This window comes from Ursus arctos, chromosome X (genome assembly GCF_023065955.2).
Source record: "Ursus arctos isolate Adak ecotype North America chromosome X, UrsArc2.0, whole genome shotgun sequence".
NCBI lineage: Eukaryota > Metazoa > Chordata > Mammalia > Carnivora > Ursidae > Ursus > Ursus arctos.
This window is the reverse complement of record NC_079873.1, coordinates 15426631-15445507: the sequence shown is the minus strand read 5'-3', so window position 1 is coordinate 15445507 and position 18877 is coordinate 15426631. Positions and strand designations below refer to the sequence as shown.

The following is an 18877-nucleotide window of genomic DNA, read 5'->3' as shown; positions in this document are numbered from 1 at the left end:
CAACCCCTTCATGACCTGGCCCCAGCCCACAGAGGACGCTCTGCGCTGTATGCCTGTGGGTGTCACCTGGCATTCTGAGCATGACATGGGGACAGTTTACGGGAAAGCGTGTGTGATGGGCACCAGTAGCCAAAAATGCAGCACCCAACCGACCTGAAATGTCACCTTTCTTTCCCTCTAAAGGGAAGGAACTAGATTTTGAGTTATTTCACCAACCCAGATATTCAGCTGTATAATTTGCATACTTAGAAGTGATAGAAGCAGGCTGCCAGAATGTCTGGAAGAAAAATCTGCCATGGGTTTCCTTCCCAGTCCCTGCTTATGTGGCTGAATGACTGCCCCCTCTCCCCGTGCAATGTGAAGAGCATTTCTCACGGTGATTAATATAAAGTCATTAGGATGAGCCCGGAAGGCAGCAAATCCCTGAAACCAGAAGCTCAGGGAAATCAGAACGGCAGTGGTGGAAAACATTATGGTTCTAACTAATGAGGAATGATAAAAGACTCCTTCAAATTCCTCTCTTTGAAGAACTAAAACAGCCTTGCCCGAATCCATTTCCCCTGCTGCCTTCTGCTGCTGCTGCTGGTGGTGGTGGTGGTGGTGGTGGTGGGGAGGGCAGGGCGGTGATGGTTTCTTTCCACTAACTCTTTCTTTATTCCACCCTCAAATGGTTCTTTCCAACCCAGCAAAGACTATACAAGCCATTTATCACATAGAAAGAATCCATACGGCAAAATGAGAACATGTTAAAGGGGAAATGACACAATATTTAGACTCCAAAATTATATCTCCAGCAGGGTTATTTCCAAAAACAATGAACAAATAAACACGCGAATGGATAGCTAATCCAGAGGGGTTCTCCATGCTTGCACACTCGAATCCAGTCCTATAAATTACAGCCGACCCCACTGCTGCAGGCTGCTCCTTCTCGCTCTGCCCTCCGTTCTTGCTCACAAATGCTGTTCTTGACTTAATTAAAATGTACACCAGAGATCTTCCCTCTCCCCCCTTCCTTTTTGACCTATAAATGCCATTTTTTTAAAAACAGCAGCAGCAACAAACACAGCCATTGTTTTAGTTTTAAGGATTTGATTTTGAAACTTGTTAGCAATTTATAATGACCTTTCGATATTTTATCTGTTTTCATTTAACAGTTCCTTCCTGCCCTGAGACTTCTTTATTTGAATGACTTCGACTTTTATAACATTTTATGTGAGCAATTATTTGGTGTATTGTTCTTACGAACTAGGAGCCCACCTTCCCTATTGAAAGATAGCACATGATTGGCTAATACAGAGCAAAATTTGATGGTGTACTTTCATCGAGGGCATTGTCATGAGGGGATATACAGTAAATGTTCAGGAGCTATTCTACTACACATCTAGAGGCTTTAGAGACAGATTGAATGGCAAACTAAGTATTCCATAAAATATCCTTTGAATCCCGCCCTTTGATGGCATGACTGATGCACTGACTTTCAAAGTGAGAGTGTACACCCAGAAATTAACTAGAAACAAATAGGCTCTTCCTTTTAGGAACATGATTGTGGGCAGAGCCTGGGGAAAAAAGAATCTGGGAGGTAAGTGTTCACCTGTCTTGCTGATAACTATTTGATGACTTCCGACACATGCCACAGGAAGTCAAAGGAAGGGTGTCATGCCCCAGTGTTCTTCTTTGGAAAGGGATTCAGCTTTGGGGAAATGATGGCACTGAAGGAGGGAAGAAGAGCGGTAGGCTTGGGGGAGTCTGGCCTCCGGGAGGGCAGCTTCCTTTCCCTCTTTAACAAACACAATCATCTTGCCAGTGAAAGCGCCTCAATGTCAAGTTTGGTTTAATGCTTTCCTAGAGAAACATGTCTGCGTGCATTTATTCCTTGTGAAGCCATCCAAAGAGATTTAATTCTTTGGCAGTCATAATTTTGTGTGGTTTCTTTAATTGCTAATTTGTTTAAATGGCTTTTAGCTTTACAGTTTCCCTTTAGGAAATGTTACTTTCATTGCTAATTGCTAATTGCCATGAGTCATAGAGATTGGAGGTACAGTATGTGGTACTGGCGGGGTGGGGAGGCGAGGACAGGGTGGGAAGGGTTGTTATCACGCAGACTGTGGCAAAACAAGTTTGTATCAGAATCAGGCTGCGGCTGAAGTGTGGCGAAATGTCACACTTACACAGAGATGCTTTGAAATTAGATTTTTTTTTGAAGAATTTTGACTCACTTCTTAAAGGCTGGGGGTGGGGAGATCAAACACAACTCAGAGCCACCCAAATGCAACGTACTCAACACACTAAATGAAAAGCCCCAGTGCAGGTTGCCCTGTGCCCAGTAACACTTTTAGAGGTGGTTCCTGGCTGGCTGTGAGGTGCTTCACGGCTAAGGCTGATTGCTGAGCTCTTTCTCTCCCCGTCCCCACTCTTGACAGGTTTAAGGGAAACCACAGGCTCCGAGAGTGATGGGGGTGACTCGAGCAGTACCAAATCCGAAGGTGCCAACGGGACAGTCGCCACTGCAGCAATCCAGCCGAAGAAAGTTAAGGGAGTGGGCTTTGGAGATATATTCAAAGACAAACCAATAAAACTAAGACCCAGGTCGATTGAAGTAGAGAATGACTTTCTACCGGTGGAGAAGGTATGTTCGACAGTTTCTGTTTTATTTCAGCACAGTGTGGAGTACCCAAAAGTCCATTTTGGGCACCTGAGACTTCTTGTGCCTCTTCTGGGGTGTCTGCGTCCTCACATGCTAGCTGTTTGCCCTCTCCCCTTTGAGGCTCTCCCTCTGTGTTTCTGGAAAGGCTCATGCTCTAGTTTGCGTCTTCTCTTACTGATGGCTCTGTGGAAAGCGTCTCGGTATGACTTTTCAAATGGATCCGCACTTCTCCATTCCCCTCTACCACCACCCCCCCCGAAAAGTCCTTCATGCCTGGACCCAGCTAAACACATGACCACGACACTTGTGGGCACAGACGGATCTATCACTTCTCCTTGTGCATTTCTCTAGTGCTTCATGCCTGGGTGTGTTGACTGGTTCTGCAGTAGACAAAAGGGGGTTGTGTGGTTTTTTTCTCTAGGAGTTAGGTGGGAATGATTTCAGACTGCCGAAAGGAAGTCTCCCACGTGTGTGTATGATGGAGATGGGCCGTGCTCTGACTCCCTGCATTGTTACCGTCAGGAAGCTGGCTGTTTTCTTCTACCTCTCTGGTTCTGGGTTGCGAGAGGCAGACAGTGTGTTGCTGCTGAGTACACGGTTGCCACAGCAACACACCCAGAGCCATCGAGCTTGTGGCTGTCAGTGACGTCTACTGTGGTACACTTCTGAGCACCATAGCTTTGCTTAGGATTTGATAAATACTGTGGAATTTTCCAGATTGTAATAAGCTACACTCGTGCTGTGCTTAAGGAATGTTCGTTAATTCGATTTAGTGCTGAAACTTTTGCTTTGATGTTTGTGCCAGTAGGCTCAGGGGATGGGGCATTGGCAGCATCTCTAATGTAGGTTTATCGGTGGCTTTTAAATGTTTTTCATTTTTTGGGTGAGATGAATTTTTAAAAGTTGCATCATCTTCCACAGCTGTAGAATTTCCAGCTGCCTCTTTCCCCCAGCCTCCAGCAACTTTGCCTGGTGTCATCATGCATTAGAATCTGGAAAGGAAACTTTGGGACACTTAATACTTTTAGGGGTGAAAAAGGCAGAAAGGGCAGAGACTTAGACATGAAAGACTGTTCCATTTACATTCTTCTTTCGCTGCAGCTTATCTGAGCCAACTTGTTTCTTTCAGTAAGCCATATATGATATTTCTCAAGCTCTGAAAGCTATCTAGTTGGTATCCCAGCTTGCGAACTCATTTCTCCTTCACACCATCACTTTCAGATTCCTGTAAATATTTACAAAAGAGCAAGTGCCCATCTTGGGAAGAAACAATGGATGTAGTTTTTCTTCATTTTACTCAACTGGTTGAAATGAACATGACCATTGACTCAGTCAGCAAACACTTAATTCCTTTTGTTTACTTTTTGATTCTTGGTCTTATTCTTCTCTGTGTTGAAGGACATTGTGTGTGTGTGTGTGTGTGTGTGAGAGAGAGAGAGAGAGAGAGACTTTTATTATTGCTATGAATATTTGTTTTAAACACAATAGTAAAGTGGGTTATTAGCAGCAGCAGTAGCAGCACCACGTGTAATACTCCCGAGTCTGTATCCCAGCACGCTTCTCTGAACCTCCGGGCCACGTGCCCAGCTGCCAACTTGCGCAGCCCCACTGGAAGATCTTAAATTCTTACTAGCTTACCCAACCCTGAACTCATCGTCTTCCCCCTCGAACCTCTCTGCCTGCAGCTTTCCGCATCTCAGGGAAGGCAGTGCCCCTCCCCCTCCTCCACGTCAGCACTAAAGCCTTGGGGCTGCCCCCGACTTCTCCTCCTCTCACAATCCTTGTCCAGCCTGTCAGGTGACTCCATCAGCCCTGCCTCCTGTGAACATCTGGCACCCACCACAGCTCATCCCCCTCACACCTCCCCTGCTCTCTCGCCATCACTCAGTGGCCTCCTTATAGGGCTTCCGGCTTCTCCCCTTCCCCCTACACTCTTGTCTCAACAGTGAAGCCAGCGTGATCCTTTGAAAGCCCAAGTCAGACCATATGCCACTCCTCTGCTTGTGCCCCTGCAGAGGCTCCCTGGAGAACCAGAGTAATAGGCCTGCCCCAGGCCCACAGGCTGAAGGGACTCGACTCTATTACCACTCAGACTTCTCCCTTTTCTTCTCCCCTTGCTTACTCTGTCCTGGCCCCTTACTTCTCCCTAAACATGCCAAGCACTCTCCCACTTTGGGCCCTTTCTTATAGTGCTTTCCTCTGGCCAGGCACCCTGCCTCTACACCGGCCCATTTGGCGGCCTGCCTCTCCGCTCCCCCATACTTTGCTCAGACTTCACCTCTTCAGCGAGCCCTGTCCCGGTGCACTTACTCTAAAACCTGCCCCCTTGGCTTGTCCTGCTCACTTGTGCTGCATTTTTATTTTCCATAGCATGCAACCCTTTCTAACATAATATTTATTTTTTATCCTGTTTATTATTTATTTTATTCTCTGTTACAGGCTATGTGCTTGGAACACTGTGCAGCACGTAGTAGGTTAGGTGCTCAGTAGGTATTGCATGTATGAATAATAATAAAACTGTATTAGCATAGCACTCTAGAGATTACAGACCTCTATAAAATGAGGGGACTAGGTGGGATAATGTAACAGTTATATGGTTGAAAATATAGTGGCTGTATGGTTCACTGCATTTTTGTGAAGCAGAGATTTATTGTGTTGGTCTTAGTGACATGACACGTTAACATCATCGGAGTAATATACATGTGTGTGTGTGTGTCTTGATTCATGATTTGTTTGCAGAAAGAAACCATGTGCTGGCAGCAATCTTAACCCGCTCCTCGTTGTGAAGCCTCTGGGGCAAACGTAAACTTCCCAGCTTGCTTTACTGGCTGTGGACAATTTTTTTTACAGCGTCTAAGAGAACTCAAAACTATCTCCACCCCCTGTTGTTGGCACTATGAATAGTTGCAGAAATTTATGGATCCATTATATTATTGCACAACCGGGCATGAGAACTGATGAGTGCGATAATGTTTTACTAGCGCACAACCTGGTTCTCGTCACTTTTGAAATGGTTTTGTGTCCAGGATTTATGTTTGCAGAAGGAAGTTTCCTTTGAGAATTGAGTGTGCTGGTTTGATTTCGAGGAAGCACAAACTGGGTCTCATGGGACAGCATTTGTTAAGTGAGGCCCAAGCAGGTCTTCCACTGAGGCTGGGGCAGTTGGCTTTCTGAGATGGCGGGTTTGATAACTTGGATGAAGGAAAAAAAGGAATCTGGTCATTTTTAACAACTGCAAGCATATTATATTTACCATTCAAGTTGGGACATTTTGAGATCCACTTTTCTCCGTCACTAGAAAATTCGGTGCTTGTTTTCCCTATACTCTAATCCATATCAGCCTAACCAGAGTGACTGAATGCTGGTAATTATACCAGGAGAGATACGATATAACACTCCCTGTCCCCAACAATAGGGAAATAGTGAGTAGTCTTTCTTCTCAATTTATTGAGCCATAAGGAAGGACCCTGTTTATGAGTCCTTTTATCACTGTGAATGGTTTGTTTAATGCACCATTTAACTGAAATATTTACAAATGAAATTATTTAATGTCTGGGATTTTGCTTCCAGTAGTTTGGAAGATGGAAGAGTGGGGAGGCCACAAAGGAAGCCAGATTGGTCATGAGTTGATAATTGTTGAAACTAGATGGCGCATACATATGGGATCAGCCCCCTGTACTCTCTTTTTATATGTATTATAACTTTCCCTTGATAAGAGATTAAAGAAAAAAGAAGAACCTTGGGGAAAAAATGTAACATTTAAGCTAAACCCAGAGGTAAGTACTTGTTATATTAAAATAATGGAAAGTACACTGTGTCTACAGATGAACCAAGTTAAATATCATAAAATTAGAAGGGCATGGTACCATTGTCCTAGCTCATTGACCCTGACAAAATTACTTAACCTCAACTAGGCCATATGTAAAATGGGAATACTCTGTATACCTGTCCTACCTTATAAGACTTAAAAAAATGTCATATAACAGAAAATACTTTGAAATTATAAATGTAACTCATTTCAACTAATACTTATTGAGTACTCAATATATGTTCAGCACTGGGGACCCAGTGGTAAACAAGACTGGGTCACTGCCCTCAGGGAGCTGCAGAAAAGTAAATAAGCAGTAATAATACAGTGTAGGGAATGCCACAAGTTGAGATCAGGTTGAGAACACAGTGCTGAGCTGTAGGAGCCCTTGGGCATGGCAGGAAGTGATGAGGTGTGAGGGAGGCTGGGGAACGAGTGTTCATGTACGAGTTGTGTGTAGCTCCTTCCTACAGGAAGTAAAGTTTAGACTTCCTGTAGGAAGTACTGTTTTTAGGCCTACAGGAAGTGATGTTTAGGCTGAGAACCATGGCATCCAGTAGACATCCATTAAGCCAAGGAGCGTAGAGTTATCAAAGTGAGAAGAGCAACATGTATTAATGCCTTGAAGGGAAATTGAGATAGCACAGAGCATGTGTTGAGGCTTCAGCAGGAAGTGGGGAAAGATGAGAATAGAGAAGGAGCAGGGCCCAGATCAGGAAGGGCCTGGTGACTTGTTAAGGAGTTTAGACTTGATCTTAAAGGCAGTGAGGAGCTGTCAATGGGGAGCAATTTTCAATAAGAGAGTGATATGATCAGGTAGGTGGATTAGAGAAAGTATCCAGCGGAACCTGGTGGCTCAGTCGTTAAGCATCTGCCTTCGGCTCAGGGCGTGATCCCGGAGTCCTGGGATCGAGCCCCACATCAGGCTCCTCTGCTGGGAGCCTGCTTCTTCCTCTCCCACTCCCCCTGCCTGTGTTCCCTCTCTTGCTGGCTGTCTCGCTCTCTCTGTCAAATAAATAAATAAATAAATAAATAAATAAATAAATAAATAAAATATTTTTAAAAAAAGTATTCCAACTTACAGTGGGGTATTCCAACTTATAGTGGGAGGAGTGGATTACAGAAGACAGGGTGACTATAATTGAGGAGAGAGGTTAACAGAAACTTATGTTGGCTCTCCCAATAAGCTCCCCCACTGTCCCTGCAATCTAGGTTCTAAACCAGTTAATGAATAAGATGAGTCAGTGGATGGGGAATCAAAATAATATTTTTGGCTCCTTTTTTCAGTATGGATATCCATTTCACCCAGCACTGCTTTTTGAAAAGATCATCCTTTCTGCACTGCACAGCCATTATCACCTTTGTCATAATTTAAGTGGCCATGTATGTGTTAGTCTGTTTCTGTACTCTCTGTTCTATTGGTCTATATTTGTCCTTGCACTTATTCTATACTACCTCAATTACTGCAGCTTTATAGTCAGCCTTGATATCTGGCAATTTAAGTCCTCAATCTTTGTTCCTCTTCTCCAAGATTTCCTGGGCTATTCTTGACCCCTTGTATTTTCTTTTCTTTTCTTTTTTTTAAAGGTTTTATTTATTTATTTGACAGAGAGAGAGACAGCCAGCGAGAGAGGGAACACAAGCAGGGGGAGTGGGAGAGGAAGAAGCAGGCTCCCAGCAGAGAATCACGCCCTGAGCCGAAGGCAGATGCTTAACAGCTGAGCCACCCAGGCGCCCCAACCCCTTGTATTTTCATATAAATTTTAGAGTCAGCTTGTCATCCCCCCCACCAAAACAAACAAACAAACAAATAAAACCTTTGGGATTTTGATTGGGATTGCATTGACTCTATAGATACGTTTGGGAAGAATTGATACCTTTCCAATCCATGAACATGGTATATTTCTCTATTTATATAGATCTTATTTCATTGTGTGAAAATTCCTCAAAGCTGTACACTTAAGATTTGTGCACCTTTATCTACCTATGTTATATAGCAATGTTGTTACTGATGAAGGCAAAGTTGAAGGATATAGATGAGTATGAGAACCAAATGGGCCTGCCAGCTAATCCCCAGAATTAGACAAACCCACCCACCCAGTCTTAGCAACATTATACTAAAGCAGACCCATGTGAGATAGAAGGGCCTGTCCCTTGGGGAAGAGCAGAGGCTAACTTCGAAGAGGAGGAAAGAGAAGAGTTGAGCTGAACATCCGTAGTTTATTTTTCTGAAATTCACCTAGTGGAGATGTCATTTCATTCTCCAGGGGAAAGTGAGTAAGGGGGCAAAGAGTTCCAGGAGTGTCCAGTTGCATCCAGAAAGTGTCCATTTGGGCTCCCTTTTACATGGCAGGAAACATCAAGAGAAGAGAAATAGTTTTTCTCTCTGACAGCTTTGAAGTGTTGTCATGGATGGTTTGGGGAAACATTTTGAAGGTAGAATGAAGAAATTTGATAGGAGAGGGAAGACTTGAAGATGATGCCTTGGGCAACTGGCTTAAACAGTTGGGGGTAGTATCATTCCCTGGTTAGAGACCACTGGAGAAGAAAGATATCTGGGGAGGAGAGAGGTCACGGGTTGTCTTAGACTAGCTGGATTTCTTAGGTACTTGTGAGACCACCAAGTGGAGGCATCCAGTGGGCTGTTGGATAAATAAGTCTGGTGATTGAGAGAGAACTGTAGATGTAGGTTTGAGAGTCATCAGCCTAGAGATTGGGCTGGAAGACTATAAGAAAGAAGGCAGCCCAGACAGGAACTTATTCTCATGAATACAGCTGGTACCTTCTATCCTCCACCTGTGGACCCAAGAGGGAATTTCCTCATCAGGCTGCTTCCCTGTGACCCCAGCCTGGCCCCAGTCTTTTTGTAAACTCTTTACCTTTTCATGAGTCACTCAGATGATCACTTTGGCCAAACACTTAGGGAAGGGAATAGCAGGTATTACACATGGGTGGGTAAATTACAGATACTCAGGGGAGTCCCCAGGACCTAACCTGACATGACTTTATGTAAAATAATCTTGGCTTTTTGATGCCAGCTCATTCCATGCCCAGGCTCTTTACATTGATTGTTTATTGGATTCCCCACAAGAAAACTCTCCAAGAATCTCCTTTCCCATGGTCTTTCTGTGTGAGCTGATTGCCATTTGTGACTTCTGATGTCTCTCTCTTGCAATGATCCTGTTTTCTTTTTTCATTTGCTACCATATCTCACAACCCGACATTGTGTTTGTGACAGTCTTTTCAGCTCTCATCATCTTGGATCTCATTTGTTACCCAAATTAATGCCTTTATAATATCAACATTGTAGCTTTCACTTGTAACAGAGAGTGATAATTAAAATTGTATATAAATGAGCTACTAATCATTTTTTTTAATCAGCCAAATTGCAGTAAGGGAAATTTTACTATTTTCGTACATAAGCAGTCTTTTTATCCATTTAGTAAAAATTCATCAAGCTGTATACTTAAGTACAATTAAAACATGTAAACATCTAAAGTGATGATCTTCATTCCTTAAAAATGAGAGATTTATGTCTCTAATCCTTTGAAGACTAGAAATAAGCTCTGGGGATCTTCAGGAGCTAAAGGTATTGGTCAAAACCTTGTGATTACCTGAGACCTATAGTCTTGGATGGCCCTCATTTTGGTTGAAAGATAACATTATGTGACATCTCTTGAGCTGTTGGAAAATCCATGGTTTTTAATGAGTAGATGGTATTAAGATGCCCACTGGTTGCCTGGGTGAACGGTCTGGGATTTTCAGACTTCGTTTTCTATGTTATCTTTTCCCACAGTGTCTCTGTTAAGTTTCCTTATCTAGGAGAAGGACAGGGGTGTTGGTAGGAAAGGGGAACGAGACGTAGTATTACAGGATTACTCTTTGACATGTTAGATGTTGTTTACTGTACTACATATGCTTGACATATACTATCTAAAACACTCAGCTTAGTTGTATTTTCTAAGAAATGTTTAATTGCAGCCAGAATATCACCAGGTATCACATTCCCAGAAGGCCTTAAATTTGTGTTTTTAGGAGTATAGTGGTTATTAAGCAGGCAGGCCAGATTGCCTGGGTTCATATCCCACCTCTGACTCTTCCTGGGACAGACTACTTCAGCACTCAGTGCTTTAGATTCCTCATCTGTAAAATTAGAATACCGATAGGACATACTCCATATGGTTGTCACGAGGAGTGAGTAACACAAAAAATGGGCAGGAAAGTGCCTGGCATAAAACCATCACTTGGTTGACGTTCACAGTTGTTATTGCTGCCCTTCTGGTTATTAGAACAGAAGGGGTGCCTGTAAATAGCAGTGCAGTTTCCAGGGTCATTTCTTTAACTTTTTCATATGGGAAATTTCAAACTCAGAGAAGTAGAATTGAATTTTGCTATGTCTGGATAGCTGTTTGTTTGATGTCACCATGTCTTAAATATTAGCCATTAGAAAGTAAGTGCCATGATTTTGGACCTCGCCATCATATTCCTATTTATAACTCCTTAAAAACCATTGTTAAACTCTAGTGGCCCCTCAATAAATATTTGTGGACTGGATACATTAATATAATGTTTTGTCCTAATCCAGTTGAAATTATGAAGGAAGACTCATTATGTTTGGGGTCTGCTTATGGTCTGGCTACAGATTCACTCTCGCATGTGTTTATTAATTGGCTCATTCATTCACTTACTGAAGCTTTATTGAGTGACTTTTATGGATCTGCCACAGCAGCTCTGGAAATTTCTAGATAAATGAGTTCAGAAGTGGCAGTCCATTTGTAAAGGTGTCAGCTAGGTGGCATGTCTGGATTCTGTATTAGCATGATACATGCATATTTTTTACCTGGCAGTATATTTACTTGGGATGAGGTGGGTCTGGTGTAGGTAACTGGAGTGGAGTTAACACCTCCTCCCCTGCATCGCGCCTTGAATCAGCTGTCACATACAGGGCTCTTATTTAGTGCTTTGCATTATGTATGTGTGGGAGAAAAGTGGGTATGTAGAAAAGTCATTATGATGCAGGGGAAAGGAACTAGCGGAGGTTCGTCCAAAGCATCAAAGAGAACAGGGGAAGGAACTCCTACCTGTCCTGGCGGTCCAGAAGGAAGGGATGGGAGTATCAGGGAGATCTTTTCAAGCAAAGTGAGATTTGAGCAAAGTATGAAAAGATAAATGGGTTTTCATGCTACTGGTAGCGAGTGCACGGACAAAGAGAGAGCATGGTTATACAAATACATGTATTTGGCTGGAGTACAGGGGCCGTGGTCGCGGTGGTGGAGGAGGAGGGGGGATGGAGGGGAGGTGGGCCTTCTTTCCCCAGGGCTCTGCCAGCCGCTTCACACAAGCTGTACTTCTGGGTGAGCTGGCCAGTCGGTGGAGGAGTTCCGTTGGGGAGTGGCATGATCAGATTGGCACTTTAGAGATAACTGGGGAGGTGCCGAGCAATGTGAACTGGAGATGGGGAGGAAGTAGCTGGGAGAGTTGCCAGCCCCGGGGCTCCGTGGTTGATGACTAATTGGCCAGGCACCAGGAACTTCTAGTAGCTCTTGGAAAGGGGCAGATGGGCCCACCTCATGCACACTCTTTGAGCTGGGCCGCTGTAGCCTGGGTTGGCAGCAGAACTGACAGAAGAGCCAAGTTTCCTTTCAAAGAAAACTCTTTTGTGTATTATGGAAAGCAAAAGGCTAGGACTCAGCATTCAGCTGTCTTTGTTAAGAGATAGGCTAAGGATATAGAGATAATGAATAAATGAAGTTGGGAAGGCATTGTTAAATACATTTCTGTAGACATAGTCATGAACGTTATCATGTATGTCTCTAAATCACACATATACATTTATTTATGTGTGCATATATGTGCAGCCAGCTTATCTCCCTAATTCACTTTTTAATGAACTTTCAATTTTAGGGACGCCTGGGTGGCTCAGTTAAGCCTCTGCCTTCAGCTCAGGTCGTGATCCCAGGGTCCTGGGATGGAGCCCCACATCAGGCTCCTTGCTCAGCGGGGAGCCTGTTTCTCCTTGTGCCTGCTGCTCCCCCTGCTTGTGCTCTCTCTCTCTCTCTGACAAATAAATAAATAAAATCTTTAACAAAAACCTTTTAACTTTAGAATAGTTTTAGATTTGTAGAATAGTTGTAAAGATAATACAGAGAGCTCCCACATACCCCACACCCAGTTTGCTCTGTTCTTAACATCTCATGTTAATATGGTACATTTGTCACAATTAATGAACGAATATTGATACATGATTATTAACTAAATCCCATCCTTTATTCAGATTTCCTTAGGTTTTGCCTGATGCCCTTTCTCTGTTCCAGGATCCTAGCTAGGACACCCCATTACATTACATCTCCTTAGGCCCCTCTTGGCTATGACAGTTTCTCAGACTTGCCATGTTTTTGATAACCTTGGCAATTTTGAGAAAATTTGCAGAATGTCCTTAAATTAGCATTTGTCTGATGTTTTTCTCATGCTTAGACTGAAATGGTGGATTTGGAGAGGAAGACCACAGTGGGGAAGTGCAGTCCTCATCACGTCGTATCAGGGGCGCATCCTATCAATGTGACTTCTCACTGTTGATGTTGATGTTGGTCACCTGACTGAAGTCATGTTTATCAGGTTTCTTCATTGTAAAGTTGTTCTGCTTTTTTCCCTTTTCTAGAGCCAACTCTTTTTTTTTAAAGATTTTATTTATTTGAGAGAGAGAGAGAGAGAGAGACAGAGTTAGCGACAGAGATAGTGACAGAGAGTATGAGCGGGGAGGAGAGGGAGAAGCAGGCTCCCCTCTGAGCAGGGAGCCCGACTCGGCTTGGGGCTCGATCCCAGGACTCTGGGATCATGACCTGAGCCCAAGGCAGATGCTTAACTGAATGAGCCACCCAGGCGCCCCTAGATTCAACTCTTTAGAAAGAAGTCACAATGTGTACCTCACACTTAAGGAGTGGGGAGTTCCGCTCACCTCCTTGAGGGAAGAGTATCGTCATAAATTAGTGGGAATTCTCTTGTGCAGGAAATTTGTCTATTCTCTCCATCCTAATTAAGTTTTGATTAGGTGATTTCTTATCTGCCCCCTAAATTCAAAATGTTAATTCCCTACTGCCTGCCCCGCCTTGCCATTCACAGCCTACTGACATCTCCCACATTTGTTTTCTTGTGTGATATATAAACAGACCTATGTCTTATTTACCCAAGTGGATTGCACATTTCTTGAGCCCTGAGATAGCATCTCATTCAAAATGCCCTATACCACAGGCAGTTACTAAATATTGAATAAATGGTTTTTAAATTAGTACAATTTAAAAATTCAAAAACTCCCCATAGGTAGGAAGTGAAATGGATCCTCAGAATGTGAGTATGTGAGAACTGTGGTAAAGTGAGGGTACTGTTGCCTTGGCACCCTGCCTTGTGATGTTGTCCTGAATTCGTGATAGTGGCTAATAGGGTGCTTACTTTGTACCTGCTACTTCATTAAGCACTCCACGTATGTTACCTATTCAATCTTCCAGACAACTCTGTAGATTAGTGCTTTTATCCCCATTTTATAGATAAGGAAACTGAGGTGAATGGATATTAAATGAGTTGCTCAAAATTGTACCACTGGGAAGTGGTCCCGCTGGGATTTTGATCTCAGACACTCTGGCTCTAGAGTTTTGTTTTTTTTTTTTTAAGATTTTATTTATTTATTTGACAGAGATAGAGACAGCCAGCGAGAGAGGGAACACAAGCAGGGGGAGTGGGAGAGGAAGAAGCAGGCTCATAGCAGAGGAGCCTGATGTGGGGCTCGATCCCATAACACCGGGATCATGCCCTGAGCCGAAGGCAGACGCTTAACCGCTGTGCCACCCAGGCGCCCCTGGCTCTAGAGTTTTGAACTCTTAGCCACTGGGCTCTAAATCCACTGAAGTGGTGATTAAAATGGTATCTCATTCGGGGCCAAAACAGCATAGCTATTTAAACATTTTATTCCAGTCTGTGAGGATACTACCGATGACATGGCTGGCAATAGTTTTGCTGGAGTTTTCCTGGGGCGAATGTTTCTATAAAGCCATGGTTGTTTTTTCCTTCTTCAGTTTTTTTTCTTTTTTTTTTTTATTGAGTAATTTTTGTATATTACCACTAATTTCATGTCTTTAAAATACAGGTATTTTTATCATGGACATTTCACATACAAACCATATTCTAGATCTCTGTCACTCCCCATCAGATTATCTGTTCAGAGATAGTGGGCTTTTTATTTTCTTTCTGATGTTTTTAAACAGCAGTGGCCGCTGGGTACTGCCAAATAAACACTCCTTCAGTGTGTTCCTTGTCTGAATGGTCATACCTGTGGGTCCCCGGGAGACAGCTACATTCTCGCAGCGACGCAGGCGAGGGAGGAGGACTTCTCGCAAAGCCACCCAAGCCATGAATTGGCCCTGGCTTCCTGAGCCGTAAACAAACGCGAGCTTTGTTCTCCCTATTGCTCATTTGGTCCCAAGTATGACTCAGGGTTAGGCTGGGTCCTTCAGGCTCTGTGCCTTTGGCTGTTGGAAGGAAGTGGGAGGGTTCCAGGGTAGTTCTGGGACCTTTTCAAACTGAAGAAAGGAGGCTGACTGCATGATGGGAGAAGAGGTATTTCTTTTTTTGCTTTTAGAGATGTAATAAGTCCCCTTAATCTTGCATCTTGTCTGCGCTGTTTTCTAACAAGACTTGTAATGGGTTTGCCCTGGTGGGTTACAAGAAGTGTCTGCCTGCCAGGATCCCCTCAGGGGGAAGGGGGGTGCTGTGGATACGCTAAGGAAGAACCTATAGTGTGGAGGAGCCTTTTCTAAAGTCAAATGTTGCACTGGAGCTCTGTAGCTGTTTTAATCCCCCCACCCCTTTGGTCAATCCGGCCATTGATTTTTACAGATGTTTTCAATTCCTCCGTGTCTTGGGTTTTCATGTGCTCATACTGCAGAGAGTCATTTAGATGGGCAGTTTGCACAAGCAGTGACTGTTACACCATGCCACCGAGATGTTTAGCAATTACAGATGTTTGTGCAGTAAACAAATCCAGCTTGCTCTTCAGGTTAACTTAGGAGAGAAGAATATGTCCACGCAGAGTGAGCCAGCTACGGGGCATTTCACTCTAGGGAGGCATGGACATTTGGAGCTTTCCTGGTGAGTGGAGAAGCTGTGAGTAGTGACTTCTGGGTGCTGGTGAACTGTTGTTGTTTTTTTTATAGAAGTAAAGATATTTCGCTAATTTTGTAGGACTGAGCATTTATATTCATTTGCTTATATATACAGTAAAATAAAGACACTAAATTATTTGGCTTTTTAAAAGTTTGCTAGTGATAGGTGCTCTTGTTTCTCTCTGCGAGTTGTTCATATTTGTCTACCTAAAAGCAGAAGTCTGTCATTTTCCAAACACAAAATAAAATTCCCTAAATAAACCACAGGATAAGTAAGGCTTACGATGCGTCATATGCCTTCCATATTCCTGTCTCTTGTTAAAAAAAAAAAATTTTAAAGCGGAGAGTGGATGATATCTATAAAATATGTCTCTTTGTGTCTTTTGCTATTGGCTTTAACTTGTAATGTCTTCAGAATTACATGAAAAGGAAGATAGCATGACAAAAGGAAACACATTGTTTTATCACATTACTTTAAGAGTAGGAGAACTTCTTGAAAAGTTTTTTAATGGCGTCTGTTGCTTGTCTAGAAGGACGTGAGTGCAGGCAGCAGCTGGCTAAAATAAAAAATATACTCATCTGCAATGGACTGAGAGAATTTTCTTATTGAAAGCTATCTTAAAAATTTTTTGCTGCTGCTAATTATTATTATTATTTCCAGATATTATTGTTTTGAGTTCTGAAAAGTAGACTGACAATTAGATATTTATATGCAAAATTTGGCTGGTGACTCTTTGAGAAAGGAGTGAAAGCATGTTGATTGTAAGATGTGACCTATGGAAAAGGCTCAGCAATGGCACTGGGCTCCCACAGGAGCCTCTCTGGCTCCCTCAGGCCAGGGCCTGGGGATGGCACAGGCAGGGGAGCCCCTGGGACCCGCACAGGTTTTGTGAGTTCTAAACTAATTTGCATAATTGAACCCCCCCACCACCACCGGAACGAACCCTTTGCCTTATTGGTTTCTCAAAATGGAAATAGCCCTGTTACTTCTCTGATTACAGGAGTTCTTTGCAATAATTATTATAATAATAAAAACTTACAGTTAAAGAATATGAATAAATTGCCCTTAATCCTATTATCCAGGAACAACCATTTTATATGTATCCTTCAGACTGCTATCAGAACAGGAGTGTCCATGCAGTATACACATGAGGTCATATTAAATGTTACCTGTTTTTAGAACTTAATGTATTATGGGCCCCTCTCTTCTTTCAGACAAGTGCACAGTTATCCCTTGTACAGGCGTACCACCATTTATTGAACTGATCCTCCTGTAACTGTAACTAAAGATTGCTGCTACATTTTTAATATTAAAAACAGCATTCTTGTATATGCATCGTTGTACCTGCCCTGATTATTTTTGCAGGCTGAATTTTTTTTAAAAGATTTATTTATTTATTTATTTATTTATTTATTTATTCATTTATTTATTTGACAGAGAGAGAGAGAGAGAGACAGAGACAGCCAGCGAGAGAGGGAACACAAGCAGGGGGAGTGGGAGAGGAAGAAGCAGGCTCCCAGCGGAGGAGCCTGATGTGGGGCTCGATCCCAGAACGCCGGGATCACGCCCTGAAACGAAGGCAGACGCTTAATGACTGCGCCACCCAGGCGCCCCTGCACGCTGAATTAAAAGAGGAATTTCCAGGTTAAAGGCTGACTTAATTCTGGTTGGTTTTGTTTATAATGAAAATAACCTAAGTATGTGTTAAAAAAATTCCAACAGAACAAAAGTAAGACTCTCTCAGTCTCATGCACTCAGCTTTACTTCCCAGTGGAAATCGCCAATAAAGCTTTCTATGTACTCCTATAGAAATGTAGAATGTGTTGGGGGCACCTGGGGGGGGCTCAGTCGGTTAAGTGTCTGCCTTTGGCTCAGGTCATGATTCTAGGATCTTGGGATCGAGCCCTGCATCGGGCTCCCTGCTCACTGGGGGTCTGTTTCTCCCTCTCCTTCTGCCTGCCCCTCCCCCTGCTTGCGCTCTCTCTGTCTCTGTCAAATAAATAAAACCTTTAAAAAAAAGAAATGTAAAATGTTTTTATTACAGTAAAATATACATAATACCATTTATCCATTATTAAGTGTACAGCTCAGTGGCATTAAATACATTCATATTCATGGGCAACCGTCATCACCATCCATCTCCAGAACCCAGAACTTTTTCATCTTCCCACAATAAAACTCTGTATCCATCAGGAGCGCCTGGGTGGCGCAATCGTTAAGCATCTGCCTTCGGCTCAGGGCGTGATCCCAGTGTACTGGGATCGAGCCCCACATCAGGCTCCTCCGCTGGGAGCCTGCTTCTTCCTCTCCCACTCCCCCTGCTTGTGTTCCCTCTCTTGCTGGCTGTCTCTGTCAAATAAATAAATTTTAAAAAAATCTTTAAAAAATAAAAAAATAAATAAAACTCTGTATCCATCAAAACACTAACTTCTCATTCTCCCCTCCACCTAGCAACAACCGTTCGACTTTCTGTCTCTATGAATTTAACTCTGCTGGGTACCTCTTATAAGTGGAGTCATAAAATATTTATCCTCTTGTGTCTGGCTTATTTTACCTAGTGTGATGTCTTCAAGGTTCACCTATGTTGTAGCAGGTGTCCGAATTTCCTTCTTTTTTAAGGCTGAATAATATTATACTGCATGGCTATATCACAATTTGTTTATCCTTTCTTCCACTGATAGACATTTAGGTTGTTTCTACCTTTTGCCTACTGTGAATAATGCCAAAATGAGCACTGGCCTACTGATACCTATGTGAGTCCTTGCTCTCCTTTCTTTTGGGTATACTCCCAGAAGTAGAATTACTGGATCGTATGTAATTCTATTTTTGATTTTTGTGAAACTGCTTTACTGTTTTCCACAGCAGCTGCGCCATTTTGCATTCCCACCAGTAATGCACAGGGGTTCCAGTGTCTCCACATCCTTGCCAGCACTTGTCATTCTCTGTTTGTTTTATAATAGCCATCCTAATGGGTGTGAAGTGGTGGCTCATTGCTGTTAGATCTGGTGTTTAATGTGTGTTCATGTTGCCTATCACTAAGGGGAAAGGATACCATTCTTCTCATCTTAGAATAATGAGTTGAGGAAAAGGTCTTCTGTGTGAGAAGCCCGATGAACTAGCAGATCAGTTACACAGTCCCAAGAGATGGCAAATGGCTCGAGGGAAGGACTAGGCCCCCTATTCCTCATCCCTGGAGAAAAGAGATGCAGGGAGCCCAGGTAGTTGCTTGCTTTCAGGGTTTTAATGGTGACCAGGACTGCTGCTTCTGTTCA

General features: G+C 43.1%; 1 protein-coding gene across 10 annotated transcripts in view; it reads left to right on the top strand.

Annotated features, from left to right (window-relative positions):
* SH3KBP1 (SH3 domain containing kinase binding protein 1) overlaps positions 1 to 18877 on the top strand; it is a 324749-nt gene that overhangs the window by 187597 nt on the left and 118275 nt on the right. For 9 of the 10 annotated variants that reach the window (XM_026480216.4, XM_057310446.1, XM_044377583.3 and 6 more), the window contains one exon: positions 2421 to 2626. In XM_026480216.4, the coding sequence (XP_026336001.1) occupies positions 2421 to 2626 (206 nt within the window). Of the gene's footprint in view, positions 1 to 2420; positions 2627 to 14938; positions 15060 to 18877 lie in introns of those variants that run through there. The other variant, XM_044377587.3, reaches the window with a different exon arrangement.